Source organism: Xenopus tropicalis, chromosome 1, assembly GCF_000004195.4.
Source record: "Xenopus tropicalis strain Nigerian chromosome 1, UCB_Xtro_10.0, whole genome shotgun sequence".
Lineage (NCBI taxonomy): Eukaryota > Metazoa > Chordata > Amphibia > Anura > Pipidae > Xenopus > Xenopus tropicalis.
Genome location: NC_030677.2, coordinates 87,615,923 through 87,634,969, shown reverse-complemented (window position 1 = coordinate 87,634,969; position 19,047 = coordinate 87,615,923). Strand labels below are relative to the sequence as shown.

Below are 19,047 nucleotides of genomic sequence, written 5' to 3'. Positions count from 1 at the left end.
AAATCTTTGTTTTTTTGTTGTCGCAGCCACTGAAGCACAGAGGACAGAAAAAATATGTTAGATAAATGTTGAAAATCTTTGTTTTTTTGTTGTCGCAGCCACTGAAGCACAGAGGACAGAAAAAAATATGTTAGATAAATGTTGAAAATCTTTGTTTTTTTGTTGTCGCAGCCACTGAAGCACAGAGGACAGAAAAAATATGTTAGATAAATGTTGAAAATCTTTGGGGGTTTTTTGTCGCAGCCACTGAAGCACAGAGGACAGAAAAAATATGTTAGATAAATGTTGAAAATCTTTGTTTTTTTGTTGTCGCAGCCACTGAAGCACAGAGGACAGAAAAAATATGTTAGATAAATGTTGAAAATCTTTGTTTTTTTGTTGTCGCAGCCACTGAAGCACAGAGGACAGAAAAAATATGTTAGATAAATGTTGAAAATCTTTGTTTTTTGTTGTCGCAGCCACTGAAGCACATTTTCCAAAAACTAATATAGTGTACCAAGCACTGATCAACCATGTTTTAACAGCAACTCGAATTTCGATAGCTGCACATTGGAAAACTCCAACCCCCCCTACCTTAGCTGAGGTCAAATGAAGACGAGTAGAATTTAACAAGGTTTTTGAAGTTGGCATTGCCAGACTAGCTAATAGAACCCCCACTTTCTCAAAATTTGGACGCCCTGGGAACTGTACGCTAATGAAGGCTGAAACCCTATTGTAGCGTTGAAATATAACTACCTAAAATGTGTCTTACCAACTACCTTTTTTCATCTTATCTTGAACTGAGACATCATGGAATGCACCACCGTGAAAACCTATATACACCTTTACCATGCTGCACTGTTATTACATACATGTTTGCATTTATTACTGTCATTGTACAATTACCATTGTCGAAATCTAATAAAAAATATAAGTTACAAAAAAAAGAAAATATTTGTTTTTTTGTTGTCGCAGCCACTGAAGCACAGAGGCCAGAAAACTCAGGATTTACCTGTCCAAAAAGTTTGGCTTAAAATGAAACCAGTAGGATTTGCACCCTAGTTTGTACAGTGGTGGAGGAGGACGCTAAAGGACAGCTATGTGTGGAGTCATGCGGCGTGCAGAGAAGGACAGCTGCATGGGGAGTCAGAACAAACTTCCGGCGTGCAGTAACCCTCCGAGATCCATGCCTCATTCATTTTAATAAAGGTCAGGTAATCCACACTTTTGTTCTCTTCTCAGTTACAATCCCTCCTGCTGCACTGAAGGTCCTTTCTGAGAGGACACTTGAGGCGGGGCAAGACAAGAGGTTTATGGCAAATTGTGACAGCTCTGGCCACAGATCAAGCCTGCGCACCCAGTAGTCCAGGGGTTCATCACTCCTCAGAGTGTCGATATCTGCAGTTAATGCCAGGTAGTCCGCTACCTGCCGGTCGAGGCGTTCTCTGAGGGTGGATCCAGAAGGGTTCTGGCGCTGCCTTGGACTGGCCAAAGTGCATTGTCCTTGCAGGTGTGCTCGTGGGAGGATTACCGGCACCTCTGCCCCTGGAATGTTGAGTGACATCACCCTTAAAAGCATTGTACAACATGTTTTGCAGGCTGGTTTGGAAATGCAGCATCCTTTCGGACTTGTGGTACGTTGGTAACATTTCTGGCACTTTATGCTTGTAACGAGGGTCTAGTAGCGTTGCGACCCAGTACAGGTCCTTCTCCTTAAGCCTCTTGATACGGGGGTCCTTCAACAGGCATGACAGCATAAAAGACCCCATTCTGACAAGGTTGGATGCAGAGGTATCCATCTCCCCTTCCTCGTTATCAAGGACTACGTCATCCACCACGGTCTCCTCCCCCCAGCCACGTACAAGACCAGGGGTCCCCAAATGGTGACCACAAGCCCCCTGGGAAGCCTGCTCCTGTTGGTCTTCCTCCTCCACAAAGCCACCTTCCTCCTCTGACTCCACTTCTGACACCTCTCCCTGCGTTGCAACAGGTGCCTGGGCTTGTTCTGGTGATTCCGCCCAGAAATCATGCTCTTCCTGCTCCTGGTCACGCTGGTCTACGGCCTCATCTGTCACTCGTCGCACGGCACGCTCCAGGAAGAAAACAAAGGGTATTAGGTCACTGATGGTGCCTTCGGTGCGACTAACCATATTCGTGACCTCGTCAAAAGGGCGCATGAGCCTGCAGGTGTCGCGCATAAGCACCCAGTAACGGGGGAAAAAAATCCCCAGCTCTGCAGATCCAGTCCTACCACCCAGTTCAAATAGGTATTCGTTGACAGCTCTTTGTTGTTGCAGCAGACGTTCAAACATCATTAGCGTGGAATTCCAGCGAGTCTGGCTGTCGGAAATTAAACGCCTGACTGGCAACTTGTGCCACTGCTGAATGTCAGCAAGGCGTGCCATGGCTGTGTAGGAACGTCTGAAATGGCCAGACACGGTCCTGGACTGCCTGAGAATGTCCTGCAATCCTGGGTACTTCGAGACAAACCGTTGGACTATCAAATTTAGAACATGTGCCATGCAGGGCACATGTGTTAAATTGCCCAGTGCTGCCAACGGATTGCTTCCGTTGTCACACACCACTTTTCCGATTTTCAGTTGGTGTGGGGTAAGCCACCGATCGGCCTGTGAGTGCAGAGATGACAGGAGTGCAGATCCGGTATGGTTTCTGCTTTCCAGGCACGTCATCCCCAAGACAGCATGACAACGGCATACCTGGCACGTCAAATAGCCTATGGGGAGCTAGGGGTGCACAGGTGTGGAGGAGGACACAGCAGCAGAGGAGGAAGAAGCCGAGGAAGAAGCCGAGTTAGCGAGCGAAGGAGGAGTAGAGGTGGTGGCAGACCCGCATGCAACCCGTGGCGGTGACACCAACTCCACTGTTGTTGAACCACGCATTCCCTGCTTCCCAGCCATCACCAGGTTCACCCAGTGGGCAGTGTAGGTGACATACCTGCCCTGACCATGCTTGGAGGACCATGTGTCAGTAGTCATATGGACCTTTGCCCCAACACTAAATGACAGAGATTCGGTGACTTGGCTCTGCACATGCTGGTACAGGTGTGGTATTCCCTTCTGGGGAAAAAAATTGCGGCTGGGTACCTTCCACTGCGGTGTCCCAATTGCTACAAATTTGTGGAAGGCCTCAGAGTCCACCAGCTGGTATGGTAAAAGCTGGCAGGCTAAGAGCGCAGACAAGCCAGCTGTCAGACGCCGGGCAAGGGTGTGACTCAGAGGCATTGGTTTCTTACGCTCAAACATGGCCCTCACAGAAACTTGGCTGGGGGCAGATGAGCAGGAACTGGTGGTCAAGGTGGAAGGCGGAGTGGAGGGTGGTTGAGACGGGTCAAGGACAGCAGAGGTAGAGCAGTAAGATGCTGGACCAGAAGGAGGGTGGCTTTGAGTTTGGCTGCTGCCTTTGAGGTGTTGCTCCCATAGTGCTTTGTGTTTGGCGTTCATGTGCCTTCGCATAGCAGTTGTACCTAAGTGGGTGTTGGGCTTCCCAAGACTCAGTTTCTCACTGCACTCATTGCAAATTACAGCGCTTTTGTCAGAGGCACACACATTAAAAAAATGCCACACAGCTGAGCCGTTTGATGCAGGCTTTCTAGCGGTAACAGTAGAAGTTGGCGGGTGTGTTGGCTGGCTGACCACAGGTGCCAATTCATGTTGTTGCCCTACTGTTCCCTGCGAGCTGTCCCTGCTTCTTCTAAGTCTTATTCTCCTCCTGCTTCTCTGACTCTCCGTCTCTCCATCTGAACTATCCTCCTCTTGCTCTCTTCTTCTGGGCACCCACAAAACATCAATCTCCTCATCATCATTCTCCTGAGATGCATCAATTTCTTCTGACAGCTCACAGAAGGCAGCAGCAGCGGGGACCTCATCACACCTTATGTCCATCTCTGTTGTGTTGCCTGCCTTAATTATGATATCTGGTGTAACGTTCTCATCTCCTTCATCTTCTTCTGGCAATAATGGTTGCGCATCACTCAGTTCAACAAACTCATGTGAAAACAACTCCTCTGACTCATCCAGTGAAGAAGGGGCGGCGGTGGTGGAGGAAGTGGTACGTGGAGTGCCCATAGCAGAGGAAGATGAGGATGTTGTGGCAAATTTAGAAACGGTAGAGGATGGGGTGTGCTGTGTAAGCCAGTCAACTACCTCTTCAGCATTTTTGGAGTTCAGGGTAAGTGCCTTCGGAACACTGGTCGATTTCCTAGGGCCACAGGATATCATAGCAGCACGGCCCCTAGTGCCTCTGCGTGGCAGCCTGCCTTTGTCTGGCATTTTTTTTATTTTTACAAAACAACAACTTGGGTGATGTTTCTGGACACGGAATTATTATTGTTATTTAGACAGAATGTGAAAAAGCTCACACAGCTAGGTGGCACTTGGTTGAAAAAGACACTGGCAACAAGGCCTGCAATGGCAACATATACAGTAGTGGATATAGTATTGCTGGTGGAAAAACGTCACTCAGGTGATGTTTCTGGACACGGAATTATTATTGTTATTTTTAGACAGAATGTGAAAAAGCTCACACAGCTAGGTGGCACTTGGTTGAAAAAGACACTGGCAACAAGGCCTGCAATGGCAACATATACAGTAGTGGATATAGTATTGCTGGTGGAAAAACGTCACTCAGGTGATGTTTCTGGACACGGAATTATTATTGTTATTTTTAGACAGAATGTCTAAATAAATATCTAAATATCTATATCTAATATATATATATATATAATATATATATGTCTAATATCTAATATCTTAATATCTAAATAATAAGATAAATAAAAAATAATAATAATAATAAAACAAAAATGATCTCTGGTTGGTGCTGGTGGTGAACTACTAGGAGCAGCACACCAGTCCCCAACACAGCTAGACTAATAGCACTGGGCACTATAAATTACAGTAGCAAAGTAAAAAAACACAAATAAAAAAAATGATGTTTATGTGTGGTTGGTGCTTAGTGCACTACTATGAGCAGCACGCCTGTCTCCAACACACACAGACAGAGCTGCAGTACACAATGAAAAGAAGACTAGAGTAACAGTAATCAGAAAATAAAAGCAGTCCTTACAAGGACTATTGGGTTACAGCAGATGATCAGCACAGGACAGCTGCCCACAGCAGCTACATACAGAGCAGTAGAAAGTAGATTACTAGTCAGCAAAGCTACCTAAACTGTCCCTCAAATCCCTGCACAGCTCTCTCCCTATGTGCTAATACAGAGCAGTAGAAAGTAGATTACTAGTCAGCAAAGCTACCTAAACTGTCCCTCAAATCCCTGCACAGCTCTCTCCCTATGTGCTAATACAGAGCAGTAGAAAGTAGATTACTAGTCAGCAAAGCTACCTAAACTGTCCCTCAAATCCCTGCACAGCTCTCTCCTATGCTAATACAGAGCAGTAGAAAGTAGATTACTAGTCAGCAAAGCTACCTAAACTGTCCCTCAAATCCCTGCACAGCTCTCTCCCTATGTGCTAATACAGAGCAGTAGAAAGTAGATTACTAGTCAGCAAAGCTACCTAAACTGTCTCTCAAATCCCTGCACAGCTCTTTCCTATGCTAATACAGAGCAGTAGAAAGTAGATTACTAGTCAGCAAAACTACCTAAACTGTCCCTCAAATCCCTGCACAGCTCTCTCCTATGCTAACTCTTCAAGCACACACAGGCAGAATGTAAAATGGATGCTGGGCTTCGGTTTATATATGGAAGGGAGTGGTCCAGGGGCTGAGGGTGGTCCAGGAGGGAGAGCTGCCTGATTGGCTGCCATGTATCTGCTGGCTCTGGGGTGAGAGGTCAAAATTTGGCGCCAGCTAAGGCAAACCCAAATTGCGAACATACGCGAAAAGTTCACGAACTTGCGAACACCCGATGTTCGCACAAATTAGTTTGCCGGCGAATAGTTCGCTACATCCCTACTTGTATTATCTTGATGTGTGTAAAGTCTTCAAGGTGGGGTGTTTAAAACCACTTCACTAGTTTGCATTATAGTTACCAGTCTGGTTTGTCATGTGCATTTCTAGTTACAGCAAATGTTTTACTTTGTTTATGTTTATGGTCTGTCTGTCCAAACAACCAACCAGCTAGGCCTAACTATGATGCACCTTACCTCTATGTTGCTCTATTTCAGGCATGAAACTGAGGTGGAAATACTGAGACAAAGATGACAAACATCTCACTAGTGATTTGGCTCAGATAGTGCCGCACACTTTGGTGTAGTATATCTGTTTAATTCCCTGAAGTCAGTATTGGTTATGTTCACACCTATCCATGAATTGAGGGGCTAATCCCAGCTATGCTGATTAATAAAATATGCCGCAGAGATTCTCACCCTACCCCACAATAATAAAGTATTTTCCCTGTGTGGTCTCTTTCATATGGTAACCGTGGTAAGCAAAATGTATTGGGTGTTGCAAACACCAAAGTGTAAAGGCCATGGGTTACTGCAGAGGCCTGAGATGGGATCCAGCCCAGACATGGGTGGAGTAGTGTCAAGTGGGTAAGTGGTGTGTACAGCGCACAGACAATTCAGCAAAGTAAGCTGGAAACAAAACCTCTAAAAGTGTGTGGGATTTTCTAACTGGCAGAAGGATTCAAATTATGAGTATGAACAACTGTGAGTGTTTTTATAATTAGGTTACATATTACCTCACAGTACCCTAAAACTTAAGCCTGTGTGAGTGTTATATAATTTGGGTCTCAGTAATCCTTTCACTTTCAGCACAAATACATATTATACATTAATGGGTATCCCTGAATGTTATACCTTTTTTTGTATTTAGAGGGCTCTTTCCTTGTAAAGTCCTTCGCCCTCTAGGTAGGGATTTGTAAGAAATCGTGTATCTTGGGTGCCATTATTTGTGATATATATATATATATATATATATATATATATATATATATATATATATATATATATATATATAGAAAATCATCATCTGTGGCCAGCACACCCTTCAATGTTTCATCAAAAAAATTTCATTTTAAATATATTGTTGGTCCTTATTAGGACCTTTCTCAAGGATCCTTGAAACGTTGGTTTTAACAATATATTTAAAATAAAAAAATTTTGATGAAACATTGAAGGGTGTGCTGGCCACAGATGATTATTTTCTATACAGACATAATTTTGGCTAGCACCCCGCAGAACATTGAGCCTTGGAGTGCGGACACCATTTGGATTGATATATATATATATATATGTGTGTGTTTGTGGCTATATAGTTTTATGAAGATTTCTCACTTGTATAGGTCAAAAACTCCCAGCAGTACACTACCAAATTTCCAAAGCACTGCTTCAGAAAGCTGCATACTTTAGATTTCAAGGCCAAAAAATCCACTAACAGAAGGTTTATCCCAGAAAATTACACATTTCTGGAAAGAACAGATTCTGGGGAATCAAAATTTGTGAAATTTTTAAAAAAAATAATTTCAAAGCTTCCAGTCTATAGTATCTGATCTCCTATAGGTCATAAAACACCCTAAATTTGAACGCCAGGGGTCCACTGAACAGTTTGATACCCAATATGTATAGGTTTACCTAAGTATGTGGCATGTAGGGGCCCCAATGTGAACATACCCCCATATAATCTGTCATTTCTGTCATTTCAGCTCCTGCAAAATCAACACATTTACATCATTATATGTGGAATAAAGCTAGTATAAAGTATGCTCACCCCAGAAATCCATATATTTTTGGAAAGTACACATTCTCCCTAATCTAAAATGTACCCATGCCTTAGTTCTGGTGCTTGTAAAAATCTCCCCCTTTCTACACAGCCTGCTTATTTTGATCCCTAATTAATTGATTAATTAGTCAATCAGGCTCTGGCTTTCCCCAATCAGCTGCATATAAATTCAGACGCAGCCATGGGGATGGCACAAGGTGTCAGGGGCAGGCACTGATGCTAACATTTGATGCTAATTTTTCACAAGTGCTAGGAAAATGCCAGATAAACAAGGCAGTTGGACAAGGCATTGACAAGGCTCCGAATTATCTCCAATCAAAACCAAACAACATGGAATCACAAGAAAACAACTTTGCTTGTTCCTGGTAGTTTGTTACTTCCTACCTCAAAAATGTTTTATCCTGAATTCCTCCTCTTTCTTTCATTTATCCTGAATTCCTCCTCGCTTTTGTGTTTCTTAAAACATCTCCAGCCACTTCCTTCATCAAGTCAGAAAGGTATAGAAATCACTGCCTCTTTACTCTCCTCTCCTTCCCTCTCAATACATGAAGTCGTTAAAGTGCTTTGCTCCATAGTTCCAGTTAACTCTTTCTCCTCACATAAATCAAGAACATACAACATGTACCCCTTTAAAGTACAGAAACCTTATCCCTATACCCAAAGTCACTGTTTCAATATCCTGTGCCCTCTGGAATTCCCGCTCCGTCTGCAACAAACGTACCTCCATCCATGACCTTTTCATCGCTAAATCCCTTAACTTACTTGCAATAACTGAGACCTGGCTTTCCTCTACTGACATGGCCTCACCTGCTGCTCTCTCTACACCTTACACACTGCCAGACCTGAAAACAATGGCAGGGGGTGGGGTAGGACTCCTTCTCTCCCCCCGCTGTCCATTTAAAGTTCTTCCACCTCCTCCTTCTCTTTAATTTTCCTCATTTGAGGTCACTCTTTTTGCCTTTTCTCCCCTGGTTCACTTCGCATTGCGGTCATATACCGAAATCCTGGACCAACCTCACAATTCTTTTCTGCTTGGCTTTATTATTTCCTTTCCTCTGATTCCAATCCATTGTACTAGGTGAGTTTACTGTTAACAATCATAATGCCCCTGCTGCCTCTAAACTCCTTTCACTCGCATACTCCTTTGGGTTATCTCTGTGCTCTGATTCCCCCTTTCACTCCAATGGAAAATTACAAAATTTTGTTCTATCTCCAACTTCACTAACTTCCCTTTCCCCCTCTTTGATCACAATATGCTCACATTTCAACTGTCGCTAACTCCCTCTGCAGTCCCCCAAACATGCATATAATGAGACCTGCAACCCCTAAGCACGTCACATCTCTCTTTTTCCTTTGACTCTCTTCACTCTAACATCCTAAATGTCTCTTGTCCCAAACAGGCTACCTCTGTACTACAGCACACTCACCACGGCCCTTAATGAGCTTGCTCCTGCCAAGACAAAACACATGAGGCCCAAACCACTGCAACCCTGGCACACTGCTCATACCAAATCCCTCCTAAGACGTACACTTGAGCGCCGCTGATGCAAATCCAGGTCAAAATCAGATTTCCTGCAGCTACAAATCTGCTCTGCTCTCCTATAATACCACCCCCCCCAAGCTAAACAAACTTACTTCACTGCACTCATTAACTCCCTCTCTAAGAAACCTGCACAACTCTTCTCTACCTTTAACTCTCTGCTGTCCCCTTCTCCTCCCCCTCTGTGTGCTTCAGTCACTGCTATATTTATTTCAGAGCACTTTAAAAATAAAATTGACACCATCAGAAGTGACATACCGCAACTTAATCCCCATAACCATTCACCTCCCTCCCTACATGCTACCCAGTCTCTTTTTGGCTCCTTCTCCTCAGTGACTGAAGAGGCTTCCTCTCACCTTACTACCTGCCCACCTGATCCCATTCCTTCCAAACCTCTATGTAATGCCAACCAGTCTTATCAAAGCCTTAACTCATCTATTCAATCTCTTGCTCTCTACTGGAATCTTTCCCTCCCAACTGAAACATTCACTTGTAACCCCTAGTCTGAAAAAACCCTCTCTAGATCCCTCCAATCTTAGCAGCCTTGTACCTATTTATCTGCTTCCATTCATCTCTAAACTACTTGAGCACCTAGTTTACAACCGACTGACGCTATTCCTCGATATTTTAGTGTCTCTTACAATGGAGCATCATCTTCTCCCTTTCCTCTTTCCGTTGGGGTTCCTCAAGGCTCTGTCCTGGGCCCCTTACTATTTTCTCTTTTCGCTTTCAGTACCATCTCTATGCTGAAGATACTCAGATCTATCTTTCCTCTCCTAATCTCAACCCAGAACTTCTAACTCATGTCTCTTCCTGCCTGTCTGCTATCGCTACTTGGATGTCCCAACGTAACCTTAAATTAAACCTCTCTAAGAATGAACTGGTTTTCTTTCACCCAACACCCTCATTGTTCCTGAGGTATCACAGTTAACAATTCTACCATCACCCCATCTTCCCAGGCCCGGTTGGGGTTATCCTCGATGCTGCCCTGTCCTTCACTCCTCATATTCAGTCACTTATCAAATCATTTCACTTTCACATAAGAAATATTTCCAAAATACGATCATTTATCACCCAAGATCCTGCGAAAATACCCTGTTTATCCTCCTCAATCCTGGGATCATCCCTCAAATCAAATAATATTTTGAGTGTCCTAAAGTCATGTCTATCAAAATTGGAAAAGCTTACACCCTGTTTATTGCTACAATGTTGAAATTTAAGTAGAAGCTTTCATGAAAAGAGATGAAGGTACTTCACAATATCAAGTTGTTTGACATGTTTAGTAGGTACAAAGGACAATCCTTTCCTGAATGGGATTCAAAATTAGAGTAGATAAATTAATAGTCTGCATCTCATCTTTTATACTTGGGGAGCCCTCCTTGTCTTGGGGTCTAAAAAAGTTGATTCTAAATTTGACAAAGTATTAGTGGCACATCCCGCAAAATTAAATAAAAAAGGTGCCTGTTCAAGTGCTCTTTGTGTAGCGTGACATTCACTGTGAGAAAAAGTGTTTAATTTCCGCTTTTTGCTGTCAAAATTTTTACCAAAAAATTGAGAGGAAGAGTGGGTGGAATCAGACCCACTAGTCTCCCCTTCCAAATAAGTAGTGTCACCAGTGATATGTGATGTCCCAGACCTATGTGTACCATCTTTCTTGTGTCCTTTGTGCACTAGTTTGGACCTAAATATTTTTTTCTTCCACAGATAAACACGTTTTAATTCATAATCAAAGCTATCTATTCCTGCCCGTCAGATGGCGTCTTGTTGGTGCCTAGTGCTACATGATGGCTTATATTGATGTGCCTAAGATTCTCACAGAATCGCATGTGGGACCCAATGGCGAAGGCTAAGGATGGATATGACCTGTATTGACTTCTAAAGCAGGAGCAATAAGAATAAATAATAATAATCTCTCCAATTTATGATTTAAAACACGCGTTCCATTTATTTCCGGTGAGATGTGTACTGAGATTTAAGCTATTTGACTTTACAATCTAACTTCATGTGATTGGACTGAAGTAACGCATGTGGCATAGGAGCAGCCACACAATATTTTTCCACACACACTGTTCCTCTGTTCTTTGGGACTTTTGGAATATTCATCATTATCTGCAAGCATTTTAGACGGACAGGCACATCATCAGTGTCCAATATACTAATTAAGAGAATTTATGACCGAATCTTAATACAATCTGGCCAGGATATTTGATGTTCTCATTTATGGCACGTTGGTGCTATTGTGCTAGACTAATTTAACACATACAACAGCTATATATATGTGTTATAATTCTGGGGCATATATAAATATATATATAGGTCATATTGCATCATTTATTAGAATGTGATTTACATATGGAGGAGCTCCTCCTATTCTTGCTGTCTTGATTTTATGAGGTTTGTGTATTTTAAATATTTCTAATGTTGGTAGTGGGATAATAAATCTTTTTTTTTGTTGCTTTTATTATTTTTGTTGTCTTAATGATCAAAGCAGGAGTTAAGTCATATTTACGTGTAGCCCACTTTTACAGATTCTGTGCTGCTACCTGCTGATTTCTTGTTACTTGGCGCTACAGGAGTCCTGAGCCCCCGCTTACTATGGGGGTTAACAGGGATTTCTCCCTTAAAGGCGTGCCTCCACCCAGGGATGATCTTGTGGAACTACAATCCACACCTTGGGAACCAAATAGGATACTGTACCCCTCAATGGGATCCACTTACTCCTGGCTGATTTGCCCCACCCTGGGGTAATGCCTTACCAGCTTGTAGGTGATCCTCTGGATATGAAGGATATTCAGACACAGTGGTATATGTAAAACAGATGCAGTGGTTTATTTGAGCAGAACCTCTCAAGGAGTGGCATACAATTCATTCACAGCAGGGCATATCTCCTTACTTCTCATTGAGAACCTTTTCCTGTTGGGTAACTTACTGTACTCCCGCCAAGTGCTCCCATCTAGGTGATCTCTCGCCAGGAAACACTCTCTCACTAGAGTTCTCCCCGGTACTCACGCTAGGCAGCCTCACCACAGGGACCCACCCACTCATGCCTAAGCACCCTCAGATCCGGACTCCTTGACTAGCGGTGACTTGATCCACCTACCTAGCCACTTTTTGCCCTGCACTCCAGCAGATGTAATGCTGGGGGGTCTTAACCCCACTACCACTCCTGGAGGGGCAATATCCTCCCATTCTACCTTGGTCTTCCTACATGGCACTCCTAGTGTGTCCTATCACATTTACTACTATCTATTAACTGTGCCAGGGGTGCACCTTCACTGGAGCAGTCCCTGGACTAAAATGTCTGACCTGCAGCACATGGCTGCATTCCTTTATATAGCCTGCACACCACCTTGTGGCTGCAACCCGAACTGCAGGTTCTCCCTGATAACTATTTAACACCCAGTCATCCCAGTGTCCGAGTAACTAGCACCACCCTGTGGCCTGTCCTAGGGGTGTCTGTCCTAAGGGCCCACTTTTGGTAAACCCCTACATACGATTTACAACATTTTCCCTTTTTGACATCAGTGGCCCTTTAACTCTACATTCCTAGGGCATAACTGCCACTCCCTTCACAATGGTGTGTGCCCAACAGGAATCCCTGTTTGGAAAAAGTACTGTTATACTGCATTCCTAGCACCTAATGAAATCTCAAGTTGATGTCAAATGTTCTGCACTTTGTGGGCAATGCAATAACAAGTGCAAAATTTGCCAGTGGAAGAACACATAGCGACCAGTATGTGGGTAATACTGAAGGAAGAATTGCAGAAGCATACAGTTGGAAGGCGTGATATTTTAAACTTTGAACAATTTTTTAACATTAGTTTGCCTTTGGAAAGAAAGGCTCAACTAACCATACGCCATTAAAAAACCTTGTGGAAGAGCACAAATAGCGTGACAGATGAGTCTGTTTAAACAACTAAGAACATAAATAATAAATGTCCCTTTACAGCATGCAAACATCTCAGCTCCTTGTTTTGATAGTTCGTCATCATTCCCATGGAAACTTAATTCTCTAACCAACTCTTTCAGTAGAGACAAGTCACAATTATGTACAGCTTATAATTACATGAAAAAATTGAAAGAACTATTGCGAAGCTCTTTAAGAGCTACCATCAAACTCGAGCTGACCCTTGCAAAGCTTAATGTAAGCTGCAATTGGCTAAGCAGACACACCAGACAGCAGCTGTAAACCAATCAACGGTCGCCTTTCCCGACACCTCTTTAGAAGGCTATGTATAGTACTAGGAGGGCGGCATAAGGGGAGACTGGTTGTATTATTGCGCTGGCTATAACTATTTATGTTCGGCTTGCGTGTGGTGGTAAACAGTGGGTTGGCGGCTAAAGCCGTATAATTGTAGTGGTTAATGAATTCTCCTTCGGTGCCAAAACCATTTTACCAGCACATGGGAGGTGACTTTGCCAGTTCAGCCCCACCTACAACACGGCTGTGTTCCTGCCCAGCTGACGTGGGGGCGTGTCGCAGAACGCTAGGTGGGCGGGAGTGGTGTTCGAGCGCTGCTGCAGGGAGCCTGGTGTAAGTGCAAAGGGCAGAGCTGCTGCGAGAGTACAGTGGGGAATAGGAAGGCAGCATAATGTGACTTCTAAACAGCTGAGAGGTCCGAAGGGGGCACGCGGGTATCGCAGACGGCTAACCTCATGGACTCTAGAAGCCTTGCATGACAAAACTTCGCTATGGCTGCCCAGTCTGCCCAGTCAAGGTAAGCCAGTGCCAGTGCGTTACTGTTGCGTCTAATAGCAAAAGTTATTTCCCAATGCATTAATTGATTGGGTTGTGCCTTTTACTACCCACAAATGTTTGCTTTATAGTGCAGATAATCCTTAACTGTAGTACCCCTCCTAAATCCGCCTGGCCGTAACTAGTGATAGTTGTAGTTCAATGTCTGGCGAGCCACGGGGTCCTGTTTTTCTAGGCTAATTATAAATGCTGTCAACACAATTCATGGGTGAAATTTGCATAGAAGAAGAATCATATAGTGGATTGTCACATACCCACTTGGCATTCATCAATACTGGACAAGTAGATGGGGTAACCCACAAAATGGTCATTACTAAATGCTGCTTTTCAGGGCCCCAGAAAAGAATGGAGCAAAATACTGTCCTATAGGTAACCTGGGGTGGTGGACGTTGAGGGGTAGAGAATTGGATGTTTGAGAAGGGACAGGGAGGGGGAGATATGACTTTGTTGAGTGTTTGGAGTGGGAGGGAGGTAGTGCGTTGGTATTTTGGGTCGGGGTTAATTTATAAAAGTGCCATTGACACATTTGGGGCTGGTGGGTGCACTGAGAATGATGAGTTTACCAAACAAAGTAACTGTAAATGCTGCGAACTTATAATTCATTTAACAGAACCTGCTGCACTTCCTAGCTGGTAATTACAGGACACAGTCAGTGGTGGCTGGCTCTGTGTGCAACAGGGGGAGGAGGAGGGGAAAGCTGGAGACAGCTACACGCTGCTTATTAACCCTCTCTGTATAACATTGCACTTGTTTCTATATTTAACTGAAGGATGGCCCAAAAATTTGATGGTATTTGTCTAAACCAGACTATTTGTATATATATATTTTAAGATCTTTTAGATTTTTTTTGTGTTAATATGGTGAACCTGAGTTGGGGGTTACAGAAATAACAAAGATCAGTTATTTCCAGAATGGTTATTGCTTTGGTCCAGTAATGCCAAACTTTTTCCATATACTGATTATTTAAAAAAACCACATGTTCACCAACTGGTTTCTATTAAAATGATGTCATATGTTCGCCCCTTTTGGAAGACAGAACTATAAAAATTGTATGGAGGACCACATCCAGCTCAGAGACCTCAATTTTCTTTTTGCTACTTTTGTAACTAATTTAGGATTGTCTCTAACCAATTCTTTGTGGTATCACAAAGATATCAAGTAGTACTTTAATATGTTTAGGAAACAAAGTATTTGATAAGAATTGATATGTATTTATGTATATACCTTTGTTTTATGGCTCTACTTGTATATACATGGCAAATAGAATTAATGAGTGAAGAAACAATGCAATAAATAAAATGTACTGTTACAATGACAGACACAGATGAAAGGAAATCCCAGCACTGTAGAGCTTACAATATAAATTAATGATGTACTGTTATGTATTTGTTAATGGACTGATATATGCATGGAAATTGAAGTTTTAATTTTTGTAACAAACAAAATATGTAAAATGCAGAATTGTTGCAGTTATTTTAGTGTAGAACTTTGGGGTCATTATAGATATACACAGTGGACTCAAAAAGGCTGTCCTTATGTACAATTTATATTTTAAACCTTCAAAACCAGTTTTTAACTGAAAAACATACATTAAAGTTATACTTTTTAATTAATAACATTTATTTCAATATAAGCAGCAGTGAATGTGTAATGCTGTGAAGTTGACCTGCTCACTTTTTTATATTTAAGGTACATAGAATTCCAGGAACAATGATGTAAATTCTCTTTGTGCATGCACACCGTTAAGGTGAAAGCTGCTGTGGCAGTTGGAGAGCTGAGAGCCATCACTGTGGTCCTGACTCATCTGTCAGGCTGTGGTGAGTGACCAGTTTGCTGACCCAGCGATCACCACTGTGCAGCCTTTTATAGAGCTAGAAATGTCCTGCTTTTTCTAATGATATCTTTGGTGACCTCCCAGCCCCCTTTCCAGTGCTTTAGAAACTTTTAATGAGCTGTTGAGTTTGCCAGAAAAGCCACTCATATTATATATCACTTCTGTATGTCATAGGATTCAGGCCCAACAGACACTCATTTGCAGGCAAAAGTCGTCTCAAATAAGAGCACAGCTAAACAGATAATTGCTAAAATGTACAAGGCACATTTTGAATTATTTGAATTTTCTGCACTTTACAGTTCTCATCAAAGGACAAAAGTGCGAAAGGAAAATTCCTGATTTTTTTAGTTTTATGTGTGTTCTATAGCTTCAACATTTAGCAACAAAATGGGCATTTTTTTATTCATTATCTTCTATGTTAATTGCCAGAGAGTGAATTTTTATGTTTATTAGCTAAATTTTGGCCAGAAACATTGAATGCTACAATTAAAGGTAAGTCAGTTTAGAGTAGGAAACTCACTTTCAGGTCAATATGGAGCAATTTTGGACATATTTTGCAAGCGGCAGAGAGCAACTTCTGCAGTACAGATATGGAATCCGTTATCCGGAAACCTGTTATCCAGAAAGCTCCGAATTATGGAAAGCCCGTTTCCCATAGACTCCATTTGAATCAAATAATTCAGATTTTTAAAATTGATATTGTTTTCTCTGTAAAAATAAAACAGTACCATGTACTTGATCCCAACCAAGATATAGTTAATCATTATTAGAGGCAAAGCAATTCTGTTGGGTTTAATTCATGTTTTATTGATTTTTTTATTAGACTTGAGGTATGGAGATCCAAATTACGGAAAGAACCCTTATCTGAAATACCTTTGGTCCCGAGCATTCTGGATAATGGGTCCTATACCTGTGTAGAAAAAATGGTGTTCAATAAAAAATTAATCTTTTAAGATTTTTGATGCCTAAAAATAAACTGATGCATTTTTCTCTTTTCTACTTGTGCGGTAACAACATGGGGAACAAATCTCCCAAAAATGTCCCGTGATTAAGCTAGATCGCCACGAGTTATATGTTTTACTTGCAGCAATCCTAATGTTATGCAGTGGCAAGGCATTATCTGGAAAGTTTAAAAAGTTTCTTTTTATAAAATCATAATTATTGAAGGTTTTGCTCAGTCCTTGGTTATAATGCATGTGAAGAATAGAGTACAAAGATCTTTTTAAGTGTAAACAAAAATGTAAGTAGTATAGGCACTTCAGAAAGGGTTTTGTGTACAGGAGGGTAACACATGACCCCAATGCCACTGGATCACACTAATCCCTGTGTAATGTGAAGATTTTATGAAGTTTGACTTGTAAATATCACATTAAAGACTGATCATTTTATACCATCTATATAATGGCACATGAAGCGAGCTATGTTGCATGCTAGCTCACGTCTATGTTGCAGACATTGGCCTGAGAGAGAATGTTTTTCAGTGCCTAATGTTATGTATGTTTTCCCAGTGTCTGCATGGATTTCTTCGGCTTCTTCAGTTTCCTTGCACAATCAAAAAACATAAAGGCAGGTTAATTGGCCACTGACCCTACTATGTGAGAACGTGACCTTAAGGTGATTATACATGCTGAAATTTTGTAGGACAATTTGGTTTATTGTCAGGCCGAACAAACAGAACATTACAAAGGTGGCCATACATTGTTAATTTTTGGATAAGTTAAGTATAAATGCTTAAAATCGAATGCAAATCTGGTCAGTGTCAGTAGAGGGGCCACCAGCCATAATGAACACATAATTATAAATGCTTCATGCCAAATTGTGGCACAAAATTAATTGTATATTATATATTTTACAGTGTATAAAAAAAAACTGTTAAGTTTTTCTTTCCACATAAATTCTGTGTTTAAAAGCTCTGGTGCACCTGTTGGTAAAAGTGTTCACAACCAGGACCTGAATTTGTGTGAAGGCCACAAAAGCCCATCCCAGGACGTTAAGTTGTTAGGGGCAAATTGTAAAAAAAGAAAAAAAAATCACAGTCAAAGAATTGTGTTCTGTATCAGCCCTCTGCACATTACACAACCTCACCATGTAGAATTTTATTCACCTCTAACAGTGATTGGCTGTGGAGTGGGTAACTTCTTGACCAGATGATTAGCTGGTTATCAATGGATAACATAGCGGGATTGGTGAGGGCATAGTGCAAAGCAGTTGGGATTAGGGGAGCAATAAAGGTAGATTAGCTTCTAATTGCCTCAATAAAGTTGTTTAATAAAGCCAAATGAATAAAAAGTGTACAGGTAAGGGATCCCTTATTTGGAAACCCATTATCCAGAAAGCTCCGAATTAAGGATAGCCCGTCTCCCATAGACTCCATTTTAATCAAATAATTCAGAATTTTAACCCTTTAAGTGCCAGCCGAATTCGTCATTTCGGTTCCCCCCAGTGCCAGACGTTTTTTAAGCATTTTGTACTCATTCGCTTTAACAATGTTTTTTGGTAGGAAAACCTCCATGAAACTAGGGAAATTATATATCGTTTTTTTCGTCACTAATTGGGCTTCGACATACATACCAAATTTTATAACTTTTCTGGAGATATGATGTGTATTTTGGGTGAATTATGTAAAAAAAAAAAAAAATTATGAAAAATTTCTGTATATTTTGAGTTTTTTTTCCATAGAAAAGTTAATTTTACACACTTTTTTTTGTTGTTTGTAAAAGCCCTGATACTCCCAAGTCCAACGATACCAAATATGTGGTGGTACCCCACAGTTCCTGTCCAGAAGTAACCCCCAAACTAAAGAAATACTTTGTACAATATCACACCAGAACAAAGCGGAAAAGCACTTGTAACAGTTGATGCAGCATAACTTATATGTAAATCTAAAATATCCCCTCATGTTTGGTATCTTTAGAAACTACAGACCTTCAGGTTTCTAGGTGCAATGTAGTTTTCACTCAAAAGCCAAATACCTTTTGTCAGTGCATTGTGAAATTTGGAAGTTTTTTTGACATTTTTTTTTTTCTAAAACGTAAACTTGGACGCATGATCAAATGTGGATTTGACAAAAAAAAATCTCATAAAAATTTTCTAACAAAGGCAAATTTGAAAGACAAACTTCTACTGAATAAAATGATGCCCCATATGTATGGGTGCACATAAAGACATGGGCACCAAACACTCCAAAGCAGGGGCAATGCACAAGGGCAATTACAGCTAAAAATGTGGGTGCTGTGCT

At 41.6% G+C, this 19,047-nt stretch overlaps 1 protein-coding gene across 3 annotated transcripts in view; it reads left to right on the top strand.

Annotated features, from left to right (window-relative positions):
- Positions 1–13,534: 13,534 nt before the first annotated feature.
- The window catches only part of aff1 (AF4/FMR2 family member 1), a 139,058-nt gene continuing 133,545 nt past the window's right edge, over positions 13,535–19,047 (top strand). The window contains exon 1 of one of the 3 annotated variants that reach the window (XM_018097477.2): positions 13,535–13,937. In XM_018097477.2, coding sequence (XP_017952966.2) covers positions 13,912–13,937 — 26 coding nt within the window. In that variant the 5' untranslated portion in view covers positions 13,535–13,911. Of the gene's footprint in view, positions 13,938–17,321; positions 17,424–19,047 lie in introns of those variants that run through there. The other 2 variants (XM_002941497.5, XM_031903522.1) reach the window with 2 other exon arrangements.